The following is an 18,220-nucleotide window of genomic DNA, read 5'->3' as shown; positions in this document are numbered from 1 at the left end:
AGTAGAAAGGAACTAAACAAGTATCACACCATTGAAAATAACTATTTATTGTACTGTACTGTATTTAAGGTTTCATCAAAATGTGCCTGAAGTTTACATGTGATAAATAAGCAAATGAAAAAAGGTATGTTGGCCACTTTAATTGGCCGCCTGTTTGGCCACAGTATCCATGATGCCATCTTTGTCCACCATAGTCAGAAGTCCACTTTCATCAAAGTGCTCATGGGTAGCTCATCTGCAATCAGTATATTCACCTAAACGTTTCACATTATAACAAACCTCCCGTCCACGAGTCAACATGTAGAAAAATAATTCCTCTTACATTTGCATCGACCGTTATGGTTTACTGCGCAGCTTTACTAAGAAAAAGCCAAAGCAGAGACTGCTATCTTAGTTTTCTTCAGTTTTGACAGATTGTGGTAAATGCTTAACTGCAATGTCAATAGACAGATAGCTGCTCTTCTCTTCTGTTTAATCTTGAAAATGTAATATTAGTTATTTCAGGTTTAATAAATCAGCGATATAAAGATCAATCCCAGCTGACCCTCTTAGGGACATTTTCAGTTGTGTTTTTATGGGCAGCCCGGTGGTTAGCACTGTTGCCTTCCTATGTTTGCATACTCTGGTTTCCTCCCACAGTACAAAGACATGCAGTTAGTGGGTTTAGGTTACCTGGTGATTCTAAACTGCTCACAGGTGTGAATGTGAGTGTGAATGATTGTCTACTCGCTGTGTTAGCCCTGTGTCAGATTGGCGCCCTATGGCAGGGGTGTCTAACTCCAGGCCTCGAGGGCCGGTGTCCTGCAGCTTTTAGATGTGTCCGTGATCCAACACAGCTGGTTTAAATGGCTAAATGACCTCCTCAACATGTATTGAAGTTCTCCAGAGTCCCAGCAATGAACTAGTGAGCTGATTCAGGTGTGTTGGCCCAGGTCCCCAAACCTGCCCTATGGGATGGATAGTTATGTTGCAGTAATTTTCTTACGTGAGACTTGGCCCAGAAGATGAAAACCTCAGCCACCATTCGGAACAGCTCCTCTGCCTCTGGATTGGACTCTTTAAGCCATCTGGCCCTGTCAGTATATCAAAACAGTTACATGCTGAAACCAATCATTCTTTTTCCAAAACTGCAGCTTCGTCTTAGTGACTAAGCTTCTGTATCAGATGGTCTAAATTCACTCCACTCAATGAGCTGAAGGTCACTTGTTCAGTCACAACACTGTACCTGTTGTAGTCAACGAATCGTATGAGGAGAGGGTAGAAGGCATACAGGTCTCTGACCAGGATAGTAAATTGGTCCATGATGAGGAGCTCTGTCTCTGACATCTCACCCCTCCCCTCCGCCTTGCTATGTTCTTCATCCATCAGCACAACAGCTGCTTTCTAAAGAATACAGTAATAGATTTTTCTATATTAAGCAGCACTGTGTGCTTTAATCTTTGTGACTATTTTATTAAGTAGTAGGAGTGTTCGCATAGTGCACTTTCTCCATTTTAAAAACATACTAACAGATATTTAGTTAAGAAATATATATAGGTAATTCAATTTCATTTAAAAACATCAAAAGAATTACAAGAAAGTGTTAGAAAAGACAACAAGCAGTGAGTGTGACCTAGTTTTATATTCTGTTAAATGAGTTGCACCACTTCCAGGCAGTAGATTATAATAAAGGTGAGACTTACTTTTTTGAGTTTCTCCATCAAGGGCAAGAAGTGGGTCTTTAACAGCTGAGGTTTGGCTTTGCTGATAATTGGCTGGGAGAAGACTTGGGGACATGAACAGAGATGGTGTTAAAACGCAAAATGTGAACGTATGTACATTTGAATATCATATAATGATTAGCAGCAGGCAAAAAGAATTGAACTAACATCAGTTTGAGGATGCTTATGTAAACTGATCCTGAGGAGAGCTTTTATTTATTAACTTTACAAAAAGTGCAGAAAATGGAAAATGAGAGAAGATGAAACACCCTCTTGCGTGAAATGTAACTTCCATTGTGTCCTCCTCTTAACACAATTACAAGAACTGCTGTTACTGACTATATTTTCTTTTTAAAAGAGGAAACCTAAATTGCAAAACACTTAAGGGGCTCATTACACAAATTCTTTTCTTTTAAAATAATTGTTTCCTCCAGTGCTGTAGTGTTTTATCAAACAATTAAATGGCAATCCCCAGCATTTGGAGCACCCTCTAATGAGGTGTGTGCATTGGTTTAAAAAATGTGAAAAAACAAACAAACAAACAAACATACCTCGGCCTGCACACCTAAAACAATGAACACTTCGCCAAACCTAACTAACCTGCCTCCACAAACCAGATTTCATGTCTCATGTCATATTGTTTTATTTTTGCCTTGTGCATCACTGTGAGCTGCAAATATTATGTTCCATTAGCAAATAAGCTATCCATCCATCCATCGATCTTCTCCCGGCTACTTGGGGCTGGGTTGTGGGGCAGCAGCCTAAGCAGAGAAGCCCAGACCTCCCTCTCCCCAGCCACCTCCTCCAGCTTGTCCCTGGAAACACAAGGCGTTCCCAGGCCAGCCGAGAGATAAACTCTCTTCACCATGTCCTGGTTCTGCCCCGGGGCCTCCTCTCAGTGGGACATGCCCAGAATACCTCACGCAGGAGGTACCCATCCTTGTCAGATGCACAACCACCTCAACTGTCTCCTTTTGATGTCGAGAAATAGCGGCTCTACTCTGAGCCGCTCCGAAAAGCCTGAATTCCTCTCTAAGGGAGATGCAAGCCACCCTTCAGACAAAGCTTATTCCCACCACTTGCATCTGCAATCTCGTTCCTTCTAAAATCAAGAGCTTCGCTTTTACGTTTAGCTCTCTTTCTACCAATACAGCATCCACATCCCTGCAGCTGCAGCACAAGTTTCACTGTGATGTTTCATTCTCTTTGCAGAGCTTTAAAGTATATTACTCCCCTGAATGAAAAGAAAACAAAAACAAAAGAAGAGCTACTAGTTTTAGATTTATGTTGCAGTCACTAGTCAGTTTTAACTCCAACATACACTAAATTGCCAAAAGTATTCAATCTTCCCTCCAAGTCATTGAATTCAGGTGTATACCAATCAAGCAGCTAGGCATGCAGACTGCTTCTACAAACACTGGGTCGATCTTAGGAGTTTAATGAAGTCCAGCATCATACTGTGATACTGTTCAACAAGTCCACTCATGAAATTCTCTCTCTTCAACTCTACCACAAAGTGGCTGGACATATAAAGTCACAGTATCGGTCAATCGCTACAGACCTCTAGTCTTCATGTTCAAGAACATTAAGGAACAGGGCCTAGAGAGCTTCATGGAATAGTTTCCATGGCTGAGCATCTGCATCCCAGTCTTACATCACCAAGCACAATGCAAAGTGTCAGACTAGTATATCACCCATGAACTTTTGAGGAGTGGAGACGTGTTGCTGGAGTGATGAATCACATCTCTCTGGCAATGCAATTGTTGAGTCTGTACTTGTCTGACTGCACTGTGGCAAGTATAAAGTTTGGTGGAGGGGGAGGATTATATTGTGGGGTTGTTTTTCAATTGGGTTCGGTTGTTAATACTTCAGCATATTGAGACATATTGGACAATTTCATGCTCCCATCTTTGGAGACGGCCCCTGTCCAACGTGACCCCACATCAGTGCACAAAGCCAGGCTCATAAAAACATGGATGAGCGAGTTTGATGAATCTTGTGAATCAGTGAATTTTATTTTAGTGTTCAGCATTAGTGAGTTAACATTTACCAGCCAGTCTCTTCATCCAGGCGCCCTCATCTATCCCCAGGTTGTTGTAGATGATCTTGAGAATGTTTCCCAGCAGAGTATTCATGTATTCAGAGGTCACAGAGGTGCAGCAGTTGTTGGCTTTGTCTGGGTCGCTTTCCGGTCCATGTTCCCACCAGTGAGACATGTAGCTGCACAACATCGGCAAGACCACCTACAGCAGTAGAAACAAAGCAAAAATAATGAGCTTTGCACAGCTTCACAGTCAGATGGGTTTAATCAGCTATGTCTTTTTTTACCCATCTTCGGCTCTGAAGTGTTCACTACAGGACAAATGTCCACTTATTTTGGTTCCGTGACCAATTTTTCGATGACATGAAGCAACTTAAGGAAAGAACATCAAAGGTGATGCTGTAGTTATTAATTATTAGAGAGTTACCTCCATAACATGAGGCATCTGCGTGTACTTCATGCCGGACTCTGCTAGCTCTACAATCTCCTCCAGAGACTTCTCCAAATTGGGGATCAGTGAACAAACGTCCCCAACCTGCCCAGGAAGGCCTAGAGCTGAGAGGCGGAAAGAGTAGTGGAATGAAAACAGATTAAATTAAACATAATGTGATTTGATTTGTGATTTTTGACACTGATGAATTCTCAGACCGCACAGCCATCGTTTAGCTTTGGATTAATGTTTTTTTATTCGAAATACACAACTGGAGAATCTCTTAGTCAGACAAATGTAGGACAGACAGCTGCAAAAGTATTCAAACCACTTTGTGGTACTTCCTGTTATAGTAGGTGTCTCCAAGAGATACAAACACCATGTATATACTGCACACTCCAGTTTTTTCATAGTTTACTAAGACACTTCTTGAAACCTTCCTCCCTTTCCTCAATCAACCCAGACATGTTTTATGTAATGTTTTGGTTTTACCAAAGAGTTAACGTGTAAGCAGTTAAGAGTGACACGACGGCAGGGTCACAACAAACATTTCTGTTTGTTTCTGAGATGTACAGTAAAAGCTAGTTGGTGCGGTATGCAGTGTAATGTGTATTCATGGTTCCAGTTTTAGTAAAATATAAAGGCTCAAAGAAACATGCTTAGTGCTCGCTGAAACGTCACTCTAAGGAAGTCCAGCTACCTCCGGATTTGTATGTTCCATCATTTTCTTTATGTACATGTCTCACCTGCTCTGTCTTTGCTTCCTTTGCTGTTATAGATGGAAAAGCTGTTAAACTTGTTCATGTGAGGCTCAAGAAAGGCAACAGGGAATGCTGCTGCGAAGGCTGCTAAACACTTTCCCATTGCTGGACGTTGTCTGGAAAAGAAACAGAGAGCTCATGATAATAGTCAAAAACAATTCTTTTACTACCCCAGTGATTAAAAACATAGTAGGTTATCTAATTATGGTAAAAGCAACTTTTTTTCTTTCTTTTTTTTGCTTAAGACTGAATAGGGCTGGCTATAAACTGGGACCTGTCAAGTCTGGTGGGCTAGATTAGTTGTTTTGTATATAGATGGCCAAATGAAGCTTTCTGAAGCTCGTATTGAAAAACGGTTCATTACTCTAAGCTTGTCAACACAGTCCTCTTTGGTGACATCTGGTGGCCAAAAATATAGAGCAGCTTGAGTCCACAACTCATAAAGGACAGCTTCATCATGATTCAACTGACAGCTTCTGTTTAATTTCATGTGGCAGTTCTGTCTGATATCAAGCTGATATTGTGCTTTGAACATGTGTTTTTTGGGGGGTGAAAAAATGATGTTCGTATGTCTCTCTTAATAATAAATCATTCCTATGAATACACCTTCCTTCTTTAAACATGGAGTGTTCTCCTTATGCTTGTGACTTCTTGATGTTTAAAAATACACTAAAACAGAAACTTATAAGAATATGTTTCTACTGTGAGGTCCCTGCCTCCACCTGATTATGTAATTAACCAACACACAGGTAGGTTTATATATAATATACTATAACTTCTATAATTATACAGTAAGTATATGTGTTGGAGTCAAATTGTTAAATGTTGTCATTGTGTTACTTAAATTTGTAAGTCGGCAGGGAAGGCTGTTTCTTTGAAGTTGGCTAGGAGACAGGTGAGGAGCATTCAGCTCCAAGAGCCTGGTTCCGACCAGCCTCCCTTGCTAGCAAGTAAAAACCGGTTCATTTCCGCCGCTTGTATCCGCGATCTCGTTTTTTCGGTCACTACCCACAGCTCATGACTATAGGTGAGGGTAGGGACGTAGATTGACCGGTAAATTGAGAGCTTCGTTTTACACTCAGCTCCCTCTTCACCATGATGGACCAGTGCAGCGTTCGCATCACTGCGGCTGCACCGCCAATCCGTCTGTCGATCTCCAGCTCCCTTCTCCAATCACTTGCGAACAAGACCCCGAGATACTCATCTACCCTCCACTCATCTGGGTCGGGGATGAGTTCCGACCCGGAAAAGAGTGAACACAGCACCCTTTTCTGGCTGAGAACCACGGCCTCAGATTTGGGGGTGCTGATCCTCATTCCCGCTGCTTCACACTCGGCTGCGAACCTTTGTACATTTTTATGAAAAGAAAAGAGAGTTTTCGGTACCTCCAGCTGCTCCTGGAGGTACCGAGATCCAGGAGGAAGCTCAGAGGGGACAGGGCCTTTTCTAATTTGCCCTTGCACGTTAGAGAGGCCCCTTCACTCTCCACTTTTAAATCACGTCTTAAAACCCACTTTTATTCTTTGGCTTTTAACCTCAGTGAGACATAGTTTTCTCTTGTAATGAAATTAGTTGTTTTATTAATTATTTTCCTTTTTCTTTTATTTGGCTTGTATTTATTTCTTATGTAATTTTATTATATAGTTCCTATGTACAGCACTTTGTGTCAGCTGTGGTTGTTTTAAAGTGCTTTATAAATAAAGGTAATGATGATGATGACTATGGATGGCTTTCATCAGTCCAGCCATGATCTGATCAGAATACCATTATGACTTATGACTTGTTCTTTTCCATGTATCTTAATGCTGCTTAGCCAGCAATGTTCTGTTGAAAAGTGATGTGTTGATGCATGCTCAATCATCAAGGTAAGGAAATCCCAAAAAGTTGATTCTGCTCATCTGCACGTTTTCAGTGGGAGAAATCTTATCCACTTATCCAGGTGACTTCTTCAGTCACTTCTGACTGCAGGTTTCCCTTGTTAGATATTCCCCTTTAGGGATTTCTAAAAGGAGAACAATGTCTGCATGACGCACTGTAGAGATGGTGTCTGAGAGCTGGTTCTACCGAAGAGGGGCCCGAAACCTGAACCCTCTGCCTCCCATTCTACTTTTAAATACTCTAGGAACAACAAGTGAGCCTGCAGTCTGAGAGTTCTAGTTCTATTGGGATGATACTGTATTATGAGGCCTTTAAAATATGATGCTGTCTGATTATTCAAGACCTTGTATGTGATGAGGAGGACTTTACATTTGATTTTGGATTTAACAACTGGATTTAATTTAAGAGAAGCCAGTACAGGAGTGGTGTGATAACACTCTCAGCTTTATTAAAAAGGCTCATAAACGCCTGTATTTTCTGAGGAAGCTGAAGGGAGCGGGGCTGAACTCCACCATCCGCAGTTCTGTCTACAGGTGTGTGGTGGAGAGCACAATGACTGCCTGGATTACTGTCTGGCCCTGCAGCTGCACCATAGAGAAGAGAAGCAGACACCGCAGTGAGTGGTTAAGACGCATGGACTGTTTTTCGCCCTCCCTTCAAGCTGGAGGCTGCGCAGCATCTGGGGCGAGATCCACCAGTCTGAAGATGAGTTTTTCCAGATGATATGAGTCTGATGAACTGTGCCAAACTGCCTCCGAATATACAGTCTACATTCTGCATTTTGAATTGACTTATTGACTCAGCCATTATTACTTAATAGGTCATTTATTTATTTAATAGGTTTTTATATTTATTATTAGCAGCACCATAAATCTGCCTCAGCAATGGAAGTGTGGAACCTTAACATCCCAACCACCCTCAGGATGCTGTTGAAGTTCTGCCGGACATAGAAGTTGAAGATGTCACGAAACGGGGCCTCTGCCATACATTCCCAGTGCATGCTCCTTATCCGTTTGGGCACGCCAGGCCTCTCCAACTTAATCCCCCACCACCATATCCAATTCAGCACCTGGTGGTATCAGCTGACAGATCTGCTCCTATCTCCACCTGAGTGTCCAAGACATACAGCCACCAATCCTACATCCTACAACCCATATCTCAACCTGAAGGTGCAGGGAAACAATCCGTTCATCAACCATGGAAAAGTGCTGAGTACTTGTTTTTACCTTACATACTGTATTTATGTTTGCTTGTTTCAATCAATCTCTAAATAATAGGAATGTAAATAAAATAAAAACAACAGAAAAGTGCTCAAGACTTTCATAGTACTGTATTTCTTCTTCATTTTACATAATAATTCTCTTTTTGAATATTCCTGAATCAAGCATATTTGATCATTTCCAGGTTTACATGAAACCAGGACAGATTCTCAGTGTGGTCTCATTCTTCTGAACTCTACTGCATGCGACGTGAAACATACTTTTACTAAATCTATCACATGTGGACCATGGATGTTTCCTACCTCTCAACATAGATGCTTTTGTTGGTTCCCAGAAGGAAGAGGCTGTTAAGGATTCTGTAGCAGGAAACCTGGACATCACCCACTGAGGCAAGAGAGACAAAATCTGTAGGCAAACTGACATCATCGTCCAGATGAAACGTGAAGTTTTCACTTACAAATGAGGTCTTCTCCAAACATGTTCTGTCCGATGTGTTCAAACAGTGAGGAGAGGACGGGGAGCAGGGCGAAGGTGGTGTAGTTGATGATCTGAGTCGCTCCTCGTGGTTGGTCCCTGCTGTGAGTGAACTGGCCGAGCTTCAGGTTCTCCTGAGTCTTCTCCAGATCCTTCGCTGCGCTGTCGAAGTATGACCGTAAAGCCGCCTTCACTGACTCCAGGCCCGTCTTCATCACTGTCCTGATAGAGTTACATTAATATCTTGACAAGAGATGTTCTTTTTTCAAACACGAAAAAAGCACTTTGAGAAAATATGGGCACATTCAACCAGTCTGATAACTACGGGGCAATTTTACCAGTATTTGCTAGTAAATATTATTCATTCAACGCGGTCAGGATTTTACTGAGTTTCCAACTAAATGGTGTTGACGATTATTTTTGTGAGAGGCCTCGTTAAACTTTGCTTCTAAAAGTACAAAACAATGAAACACATAATTATCTGAGGTAAGAATTCACTGTTATAGCCGCACATAATGATTATCCTTTATCAGTCTGAGTTTTCATGATGTTTCCAGACAGAAACACATCCATCAAACCTGTCTTATAGCTATACTGTGCTGTTTTCTTAGATTCTTTTTAATCTTTTTAATCTTGTTATTTCAGCCAGCTATAATTTGGAATTATGGGTTTTATCACTTGCATTGCGAACTAAACTTTGTAGTCTAGGCTTACTTATGCAAGAGTTTGTATTTTATGGCATTCATTGACTCGGATTTCTGTCCCACACCTGTTAACTAAACTTTGGTCTCCTGGCTGATACACTAGTTTGTTATTACGTCTCTGCCCTTCAAACCCAGACTTTACCACTGTTTAAAAGAGGACTGCTATCTCTTGACAGCTAATATTGCAGCTTATATGAATGACTACCACACTCAGTGTAGTTCATACTGCTTTGGGTTAAAGTCACTGATTCCTTTCCTCTGTGGTACTTATTTTTGAAAATCTGCGTTGATTCATGTTAATTTTTCTGTATTTGTTCTTTTGCTTTATTCATTTATGTTTTTCCATAGAAAGCTGAAAGCATTCCCGTCATTCATCATTATGAGGTCACAACTGGTCACGTTTTTACCTGGCATCCAGGCTTTGTCCCAGTATCTGCAGACAGTTGACAATGGAAGTGGCATTGTTCCCTGGTGAGCAGAGAGAATTAGCTGTGAAACTGCAAACTCACATCATGGAGCGCAAAGGCTTCACACAGTATCTGTCTTGGATGTGAAATTTTTAGCACAAAACCACACTTACACAACAACTGTTATGTTATGTTGAGGAAAATGATGTTCCTTGGAAAAACAATAAATAAACAATTATAAAATAAAGTTTATGTTAACTGGAAATGTTACACTTGCTACTTTTACCCTGTCATCAGTGGCTGATAGCAAAAGCCATTAAATATCAGCATAATTGATATTCTAACAGCTTTTGCTTTACGTGCAACTAATAATTATCTTTCATTTTTGACAATATGTTTCTAAAGTGCCCATTTTTGAGTCTGAAGAAATGGAACATCTTTTTCCTGTGAGGACACAGTGATGAGGATTTATACACCCACAATACCATGCATGCACACACACTTAGGGATGCCACGACAACTCATACTTTGCTACCAAGTCACTGGTAGAAAACCTAGATAGTATTGGTATTTTGCATTGGAGGAAAGAAAAGTCTGTTCAGTCTGTCACTGTATGTGTGAGTGGTATCATATTTATCATATATTAAAGTATACAGGCTCAAACCTTCTGGTATCGTGACATCCCTGCACACACCTGCACCAATTACAAGTTAGCTTATGAAGCTCCCGTCTGATAGGACAGGAGGAATGTACTGCAGTTTAAAAGTAAACTGCAGTAGAAGTGCCATGTATCAAAATACAGTCAGTCAGAAAAAAGTTTCCATAGGACTCCATGCAGTCCTGTATAAAACTGAGTACACAAGTAATAATTCAACAGGAATTAACAGGGTAAGTAGCAGCCAGATGTCCTTCAAATGCACTTCAATTATTGCCAATTAGCAAATGTGACCCTTTTTTTGCAGTTTGCTCATCTGGATCACTGATGTGTTAACATCAGGCCATAATCTTCCCAGGACTGGGCATGCCAGAAAATGCACCTTAAAGTCAGACTGTAACAATGCTCAGAGGAATTGCTGAAAAGACATAAGCTACAGTCTCAGTTAGCATGTTAAATATTACCTTTCATGACAGCACAGTTAGATTGAACAAGGAGTAAGCCTCCTCTCTTTAAAAAGACCATGACAACATGTTTTAGGTTTAGGTAAAGTTCAATCTGAAGAATACAAAGAGCAAAGATGTCACGAGACTTCTGGGATTGGTGATGGGCTTGTATTGCAGCCACAGGAGCTGGGCACCTCGCAGTCACTGAACTGACAATGAACCTCTCTGCATATCTAAGTATTCTGGACTCATATGTGAAGCCTTTGGTCTGACTGCTAAAGCTTGGCCCACAAATACAACAGAATTGCTGAAAAGAAAACAATCAAGGTGCCAAACATGAACCCAACTGAAACCCTGTGGCAAGATCTTGAGACAGCTATTCATGAATAAATACCTGCAAATCTTAAAGAATTGACACAACATTGTAAAGGAGACTGGGCCAGAACTCTTTCACAACAACACGAGAGACTGAAAAACTCACATAGAAAACCAAAACTACAGCAATGCTGCTAAAGGTGTTTTTCCAGTTAACTGAATCATGGGGTGTACTTAGTTTTTCACAAGGCTGCATAGTGAAAATAAACTCTTGCAAATGTTTCCACTGTTCAAAAAGTCTAAATGTGTTGGTAACATGCCAGGATAAACCACAACGTGCCATCAAAAACAGGGAAACAGACAGCAAGCTAATAAACACAGTTGCAGTTTTCCATCTTTTAAGAAAATTGGCTTAAAAATCAAATATTTTATCTTTAGGGAGTTAACTCGAATGTTTACACTGTCCTTACCAAACAAGGATATCCTATGTCTGACAAGAACTCCCAGTTTGCAGAAAAGACTGAAAAGATTTAATGGAAGATGAGAAGAAGAGGCAGAATGGAAGAAGAGGAAGACAAAAGAGGAAGACAAAAGTGTGAGGCAATCAAATGAGAGGAACACAGAGGAAAGAGCCCATAGGACCAGACATTCAATATTTAGGCAATAAGGCATTCTCATGTTTTATTCCTTTCAACAATATGCCTGACTTTTTACTGTTGTTGCAGGCCATGCTCACCTGGTCACCATTTCCTTCTCCTTGTTAGAGGCATGGCCACCACTGCTGATGGGATGGATGGCCGTGGACAAGAAGTACAGCCTGTGGTTTTTAAAGTACTGATCCACCAACGGCAGGACGACCTAGGAGTGAGACATGAAGCCTCAGAGCTTGTCAGTCATATTGATTTTCAGTTTTAATAAAATACATAGCTTTCTATACACGGAACACTTTGAGCATTATCAGGTGCCAAACTAAGTGGAGATATCCTCTGAATTTCAGGAGCGGGACCACTCCTCCTTCACGCCCCCTCTGGCCTCAGGCTATAAAAACCCCCCTTCTCCAATACCTGCTGTTCTCATTTTCATGCCCGGCCCGAGAGCCGTCGCCAGTCCCCTTCAAGGCCTTCCACAAACCGCAGCACTATTCACACTTCCTCATCCCTCATCGCCCATCGTTATTCTTTTTTTGAGTTAATTATGAGCACACTTTTTAGTAAATTACCTGCCACAAATTTAGTAACTGATGATTTTTATGTTCATTGCTCTTCCCCTAAAATTCTGCGCTACAGATACAACGCCACATCATCAAAAATTGTGTCCATGCCTTCACTGTGCTGTCACTGTGCCTCTTTAGCTAACCATTACAGAGGATTTTGAACAGGCACAAACCAGGAAAAGCCTGAAATTTACACATTTTGCTTTGAGTCAGTCAAATGCTTATTCTGCTCTGTGTCAATTTGGAAGAAGAGATCATAATTATTTGCAGTTTTAGTCAACCTGATAACTTAATTTTGAATTCTGTTGCTGATTACAAAAAACTAAATCTGATATATAAACTTAATAAAACAAAACAAGAAAAATAAGTGTCTAGTCAAAAAAGATTTCATCACCTTTCCAAAGAACTTGATCTGCTGCTCATGAGGAATCTTCTCTCCCTTTGGTCGTGTTCCCACATCTACAACAGACAGAATACAGTGAGTATGGGCTGATGAATTTAAGGTGTGGAAAATATAAAAACAGATTTTTTTATGCAAACAGTTCACTAAATAATAATATTTTTCCTATTTTTGTTTACATTTGCATTATCTTGCATAGTATTTGAAATTCCTCTGAGCCACAGAAAAAGGCTAAACTCTACTGTGCGAGCCGCCACAGCTGTGTAGCCACGAGCTTGAAATCTGAGGGACTAACAGGACTCGACTGGTATTTAAGTTTACTTTACTTACACATGAACACATTCATTACGTGCTATCCTCACTATACTTTAACCCTTTTCTGTAGCACACACATGCAAACTGATGGGTGGATTTGGGGTTCAGTATTATGTTTAGGGACACTTAATAAGAACTGGAGGAGAGAAGTAGACAAGCCACTCTACCTCTGAGCCACACAGAGGTGTTTCTAGACTTTTTACCACTGGGTCGTATAAGGAGTCCAATGAACAGTCAGGTAACAGGACATAAGAGAAATCTGAGAATTCTATAATCATGTTATGAATTAAAGTCAGAAATGAACACTAAACCAATTTCTTCAACTGGTTCAGCAGGTTTAGTTCCCAGTCCAGTGGTGCCTCATCCACACACCCTCACTACCTTCTGTGATTTTGCCTTTCTACCATTCTTCCCTCCAAGTGAACTCTGAAGATCTGATCCCCACACATCTGACAAACATCCCCAGTGACTGTGACTGTGACAACAGCTTGAGAAACTACACCACACAGTGTACTCATGCATGTGCAGTCATCCATGTAAAGTTGATTTTGTTCATCTGGACGTTTTCAGAGGGAGAAACATTTCATCCAAGTGACGTCGTCAGGTTCAACTTACTGCAGGTTTCCCAACCTTTTAAACAGTAGATATGCATAATGACTGACACTAGCACCACTGACTAACAATGGGTTGTGAGGTCAGTTTCATGGTCATTAACATGCAAATGATCAATGGCCATGAGTACCATTCACAGAGAGTTGGAGAATGGCTGCAATCACAGTATTCTAAGATGGTGAAAGATGTACCCTTAGGCTTCCTCCTGGATTCAGAGACGGTCTTTCCTTTTTGTGAATGGCCTCCTTGACCTCCCTGGAGGAACACTGGTTTGGGCAGATAAACCAATGGTCTCGTATAAGGTTACGTCTCTCTTTAGTTGTGTTCCAGCCACTGAAGCAGTGGAGGTAGTTTGTAAGAGATTGACCCCAACCTCAGCAACAGGGTCACTCTCAGCACCAACCAAGTATGTTTGCTTTTGGAACTGTGTCTTCATTCCACCCATTTTATATGCAAGAGTCAGTACTACAGGCAGAAACATGGGTGTGCCATGGGTTCCCCTGTTTCACCCGTTGTGACCAACTTTTATATGGAAGACGTGGAAAAGAGGGATTTGCTATCCTACCCTGGAACACCACCAAGTCATTGGTTCAGGTCTGTGGATGACAAATCTGGGTGAAAATCAACTCTCAGGACGTACCACAGTCTACTCAAGTTCACGAGGGAGGATATGAAAAGTGGCAGGTTAGCCTTCTTAGACTGTGAGATTTCCATCAGTAACGGGGGACATCTGAAAGCTGACGTGTACCGTAAACCTACGCATACGGATCAGTATCTAAGGTTTGACTCTCATCATCCACTTGAGCACAAACTGGGCGTCATCAGGACGCTACAACACAGAGCGAACACCATCCCCACTGACACAGCAGCCAGGGAAGCAGAAGAACATCACATCAAGAAAATGTGGTTATCCCAGGTGGGAAAGAACTTGCTCCAGTTGACCCAGGAAAGAAGGACAACGGCTGCCTAAGACGAAAACCTTTAGTGAGTCCTCAGATGTCAGGAGTATCGGAAAACAGCTGAGATGCATTTTTTTCTAAACACAGACTTTCTGTGGCTTTTAAATCCCAAAGGACGCTGCACCAAAAATTGTTCCACCCCAAGGATCGGGTCCCCCGACACAAACAGAGTAACATAGTGTACGCTGTTAAGTGCCAGGAGGATTGCCGGGGAAACAAAACAACCTCTGGATAAGCGGACGGCACAACACAGCAGAGCCACCTCGTCAGGCCAGGACTCTGCAGTCTATTTACACCTACAGGCCAGTGGACACTCTTTCAATGATGAGGATGTAACATCCTGGACAGGGAGGAAAAATATAGAGAAATTTTCAGCATACCACCGTCTTGTCATGTCCACTGTCTTATAGATTACTTACTACCTTACAAACAGGTTGCAACTCTGTCTGCATACAAAACCCAGCCCTGCATCTAACCAGGTGAAAACTCCAAATAAAAAAGTGTCATATTGCTATATCAGTGCTATAACAACACCATGCCTTCACGTTTCCTAGTGTGAAAAACAAAAGAGAAAAATCTGGGACTGTCTCAGAGCAAGACCCCAAGACTGTTTTAGCCTCCAGTGACAATTTAGTATCTAAAGAGAGAGCTACTTCCACAACCTTCCTCAAAGCATTGTACTTAGCAAAATATGGAAAAAACAAAAAACGTTCCTGCTAAAAGAGGACGACAAACTTGTTTCACCAAATGAGGCAAAAGTATCATGGTTGTTGTATCACATCACCAACAACAAGTGGCTCTTACAGGCATGAGAAGATTCTTACCAAACTCCATCATGTGTTGGTGTGCCTGGTCCACGTAGGTGATGATCTGCTGGAGAAAGGTGTAGGCAAATCGTTTCTCTATGGCAGGAGTGTCCAGCTCCTGTGACTGCACACCTCTGGAATCAGCACAAAGGACATTCTCCTTTTATTTGCATTTCTACAACTTGTGTTGTACACTGCTTTTGTTGAGTTAAATCAAATCCACACTCCAGCGCTGTGCTACACACACTAATGTTGTATTTTCTGAGTTAGACGTTTTAGAAAAATTGAACTTTTATGAAATTGATCTTCTGATCTGAAAACAAACGCCAAAGACAAACTGTTATGCACTCACTATCTATGCATGTTAAAAATTTCAAATATAGTTGGACCAACCTGGACACAATGTAACCATTGATTTGGAGGAACTTAAGGATATCTTGTGCTTTTTCTCTGTCTTTGGATTTTTCTTTGGCAGTCAGTGTGTCGTAAGGAACCAGCAGTGGGTGGTTTCCTCCACCTGGAACAGAGCAGCAGGGCGGAGAAGAAAGATAACAGACTGTGGCAGCACTTAACTATGTGACATCTTAACATCTACCAGGTTACTGGTGGTCCATTTGAGATCGAATTTTCATCTATTCAAAACACCAAAATGCAATTCAAAATGTCATAATAAAATCCGGTAAAGTAAGTACTAATCCAAAGGAAATTAATACTTGTTTTACCAAATTCTATAAAGATCTGTATTCTAGTAAAATTAAACCCTCTCAAAGTGATTTTAGCAACTTCTTCGATCAATTATCTATTCCCCAATTAGATGAAGCCCTGAGAGATGAAATTGATTCCCCTGTCTCCGAAAAACATCTTTTAGGAACAATCCAAGCCTTACCACTTGGAAAGACAGCTGCCCCGGATGGATTCGGTAATGAATTCTATAAAGCCTTCCAAAATAAAATTACTCCTCTCATGCTCAGGATGATAAATGACTCCGTTAAAAATAAAAGGTTACCAACTTCACTTTACGAGGCAAATATTTGTTTGCTTCACAAAACTGGAGAGGAGGAAGGCGACCCAGCACATTATAGACCCGTTGCTCTTTTAAATTGTGATCATAAAATCATAACCAAAGCCTCAGCTACAAGATTGAGCAAACATGTTTCAACAATTATACATCCTAATCAAACAGGATTTACTCCTGGTAGATGGTCATTTAATAATGTCCGTTTATTATTAAATACAATTTACTCAGGTTATGGAAAAGAGGCTAAAACAGCAGTACTTTCTCTGGATGCCCAAAAAGCGTTTGATCAGATTGAACGGTCTTATATATTTGAGACTCTAAAACAATTTGGTTTTGGGGAATATTTTAGGGATTGATTAAAATGATTTATCTGTGTCCTGCATTCTCACCAACGCAGATAGATCCTCCCCCTTTCAATTACAACGTGGAGTGAGACAGGGGGATCCCCTCTCACCGCTTCTTTTTGATATAGCTCTGGAGCCCCTTGCCATTAACATAAGAAACCACCCTGGTATACAGGGAGTTAAATTTGGGAATGCTGGACAAGCTCAAAGACGATATTAGAAAATGGAAACTGCTTCCTCTGTCTCTAATTGGTCGAATAAATTCAGTTAGAATGGTGTCTTTTCCACGATTTTTATATCTTTTTCAAAACCCTCATATTTATTTGCCACTTAAATGTTTTAAGCAGCTTGATTCATTGATTCTTTCTTTCATTTGGGCAGGAAAACCCCCTCAGATATCCAAGGCTCATCTTCAAAAAAATACTTCCAGTGGGGGGTTGGGTCTCCCTGTGTTTAGACATTATTACTGGACAGCAAATTCAAGAGCTCTATTGCACTGGCAGTGGGGTTTGCCTGCTGATTATTGTTATAAGCTTCCTGTCTGGCTCCAGGCAGAGGCAGCAACAGTATCTGAAGCCTCATTACCGGGCTTATTGTTTTCTAACACAGGTTCTTCTAATAATTCGATCAGTCGTAATTTTGTTGTTGAACACTCCTTAAAGATATTAAGTCAAATTAGGAAATCTCTTAAACCAGCGGTCCCCAACCTTTTTTGTGCCACGGACCGGTTCATGCCCGACAATATTTTCATGGACCGGCCTTTAAGGTGTCGCGGATAAATACAACAAAATAAAACTAGTACCGGTACCGAAAAAAAGAAAATTTATTCATAACACACGTGAAAAGACCCAGGAAAACAGAGTTAATGATAAAAACGATAACAAAATAACGCTGAACACCGATAAAAACCCTGAAAACTACACATTTCACACCTGAACCTCAACTCTCGCGGCCCGGTACCAAACGACTCACGGACCGGTACCGGTCCGAGGCCCGGGGGTTGGGGACCGCTGTCTTAAACTACCAGACTTTTCAGTTAGAATACCAATAATACATAACTACTTGTTTAAACCAGGTAAAATGGAGAGGGTGTTTTTAGAATGGGGGGGAAAGGGACTGAAATGCATTGAGGACTCATATATATAGATGACAGATTTGTGTCTTTCCAACTTCAACAGAAGTTTCAGTTACCTCAATCACATTTTTTTCGCTATCTTCAAATAAGGAATTTTGTTCAAGGAAACTTTTCAGACTTTCCACTGAAGCCACTAAGTCATACTTACTTTGATATAATTCGGAAAGCAGATTTTAAACATCTGATATCTCAGTTTGTGAAGTGCTTTACAATCCCAGCTGATTCTGATGGAATTAAGAATACACGGGCTGAAGACCTCGGTGTTCCTGTCTGAGGACCAACGGTCAAACTGTTTGTCCAACATTCAGAAAGGCTCAGTAAACGCCAGATATAAACTAATCCAGTTTAAAGTCATTCACAGATTACACTTTTCTAAACTTAAACTTA

The 18,220-nt window shown here is 41.0% G+C and overlaps 1 protein-coding gene across 1 annotated transcript in view; it reads right to left on the bottom strand.

Moving 5' to 3' along the window:
- ryr2a (ryanodine receptor 2a (cardiac)) overlaps nucleotides 1-18,220 on the bottom strand; it is a gene marked incomplete at its 3' end in the record, with an annotated part of 131,382 nt that overhangs the window by 59,490 nt on the left and 53,672 nt on the right. The window contains exons 43-56 of the mRNA XM_013914831.1: nucleotides 15,730-15,853; nucleotides 15,355-15,470; nucleotides 12,639-12,703; nucleotides 11,768-11,889; nucleotides 11,502-11,551; nucleotides 9,616-9,676; nucleotides 8,488-8,726; nucleotides 8,333-8,414; nucleotides 4,918-5,048; nucleotides 4,169-4,296; nucleotides 3,751-3,943; nucleotides 1,683-1,765; nucleotides 1,226-1,383; nucleotides 986-1,073 (exon numbers count right to left, since the gene is read on the bottom strand). Of these exons, the coding sequence (XP_013770285.1) occupies nucleotides 986-1,073; nucleotides 1,226-1,383; nucleotides 1,683-1,765; nucleotides 3,751-3,943; nucleotides 4,169-4,296; nucleotides 4,918-5,048; nucleotides 8,333-8,414; nucleotides 8,488-8,726; nucleotides 9,616-9,676; nucleotides 11,502-11,551; nucleotides 11,768-11,889; nucleotides 12,639-12,703; nucleotides 15,355-15,470; nucleotides 15,730-15,853 (1,640 nt within the window). The remainder of the gene's footprint in view (nucleotides 1-985; nucleotides 1,074-1,225; nucleotides 1,384-1,682; nucleotides 1,766-3,750; nucleotides 3,944-4,168; nucleotides 4,297-4,917; nucleotides 5,049-8,332; nucleotides 8,415-8,487; nucleotides 8,727-9,615; nucleotides 9,677-11,501; nucleotides 11,552-11,767; nucleotides 11,890-12,638; nucleotides 12,704-15,354; nucleotides 15,471-15,729; nucleotides 15,854-18,220) is intronic.

This window comes from Pundamilia nyererei, unplaced genomic scaffold (genome assembly GCF_000239375.1).
Source record: "Pundamilia nyererei isolate P.nyererei 1_Seehausen unplaced genomic scaffold, PunNye1.0 scaffold00228, whole genome shotgun sequence".
NCBI lineage: Eukaryota > Metazoa > Chordata > Actinopteri > Cichliformes > Cichlidae > Pundamilia > Pundamilia nyererei.
The sequence above is the reverse complement of the archived record's forward strand: the minus strand, read 5'-3'. Positions and strand labels throughout refer to the sequence as shown.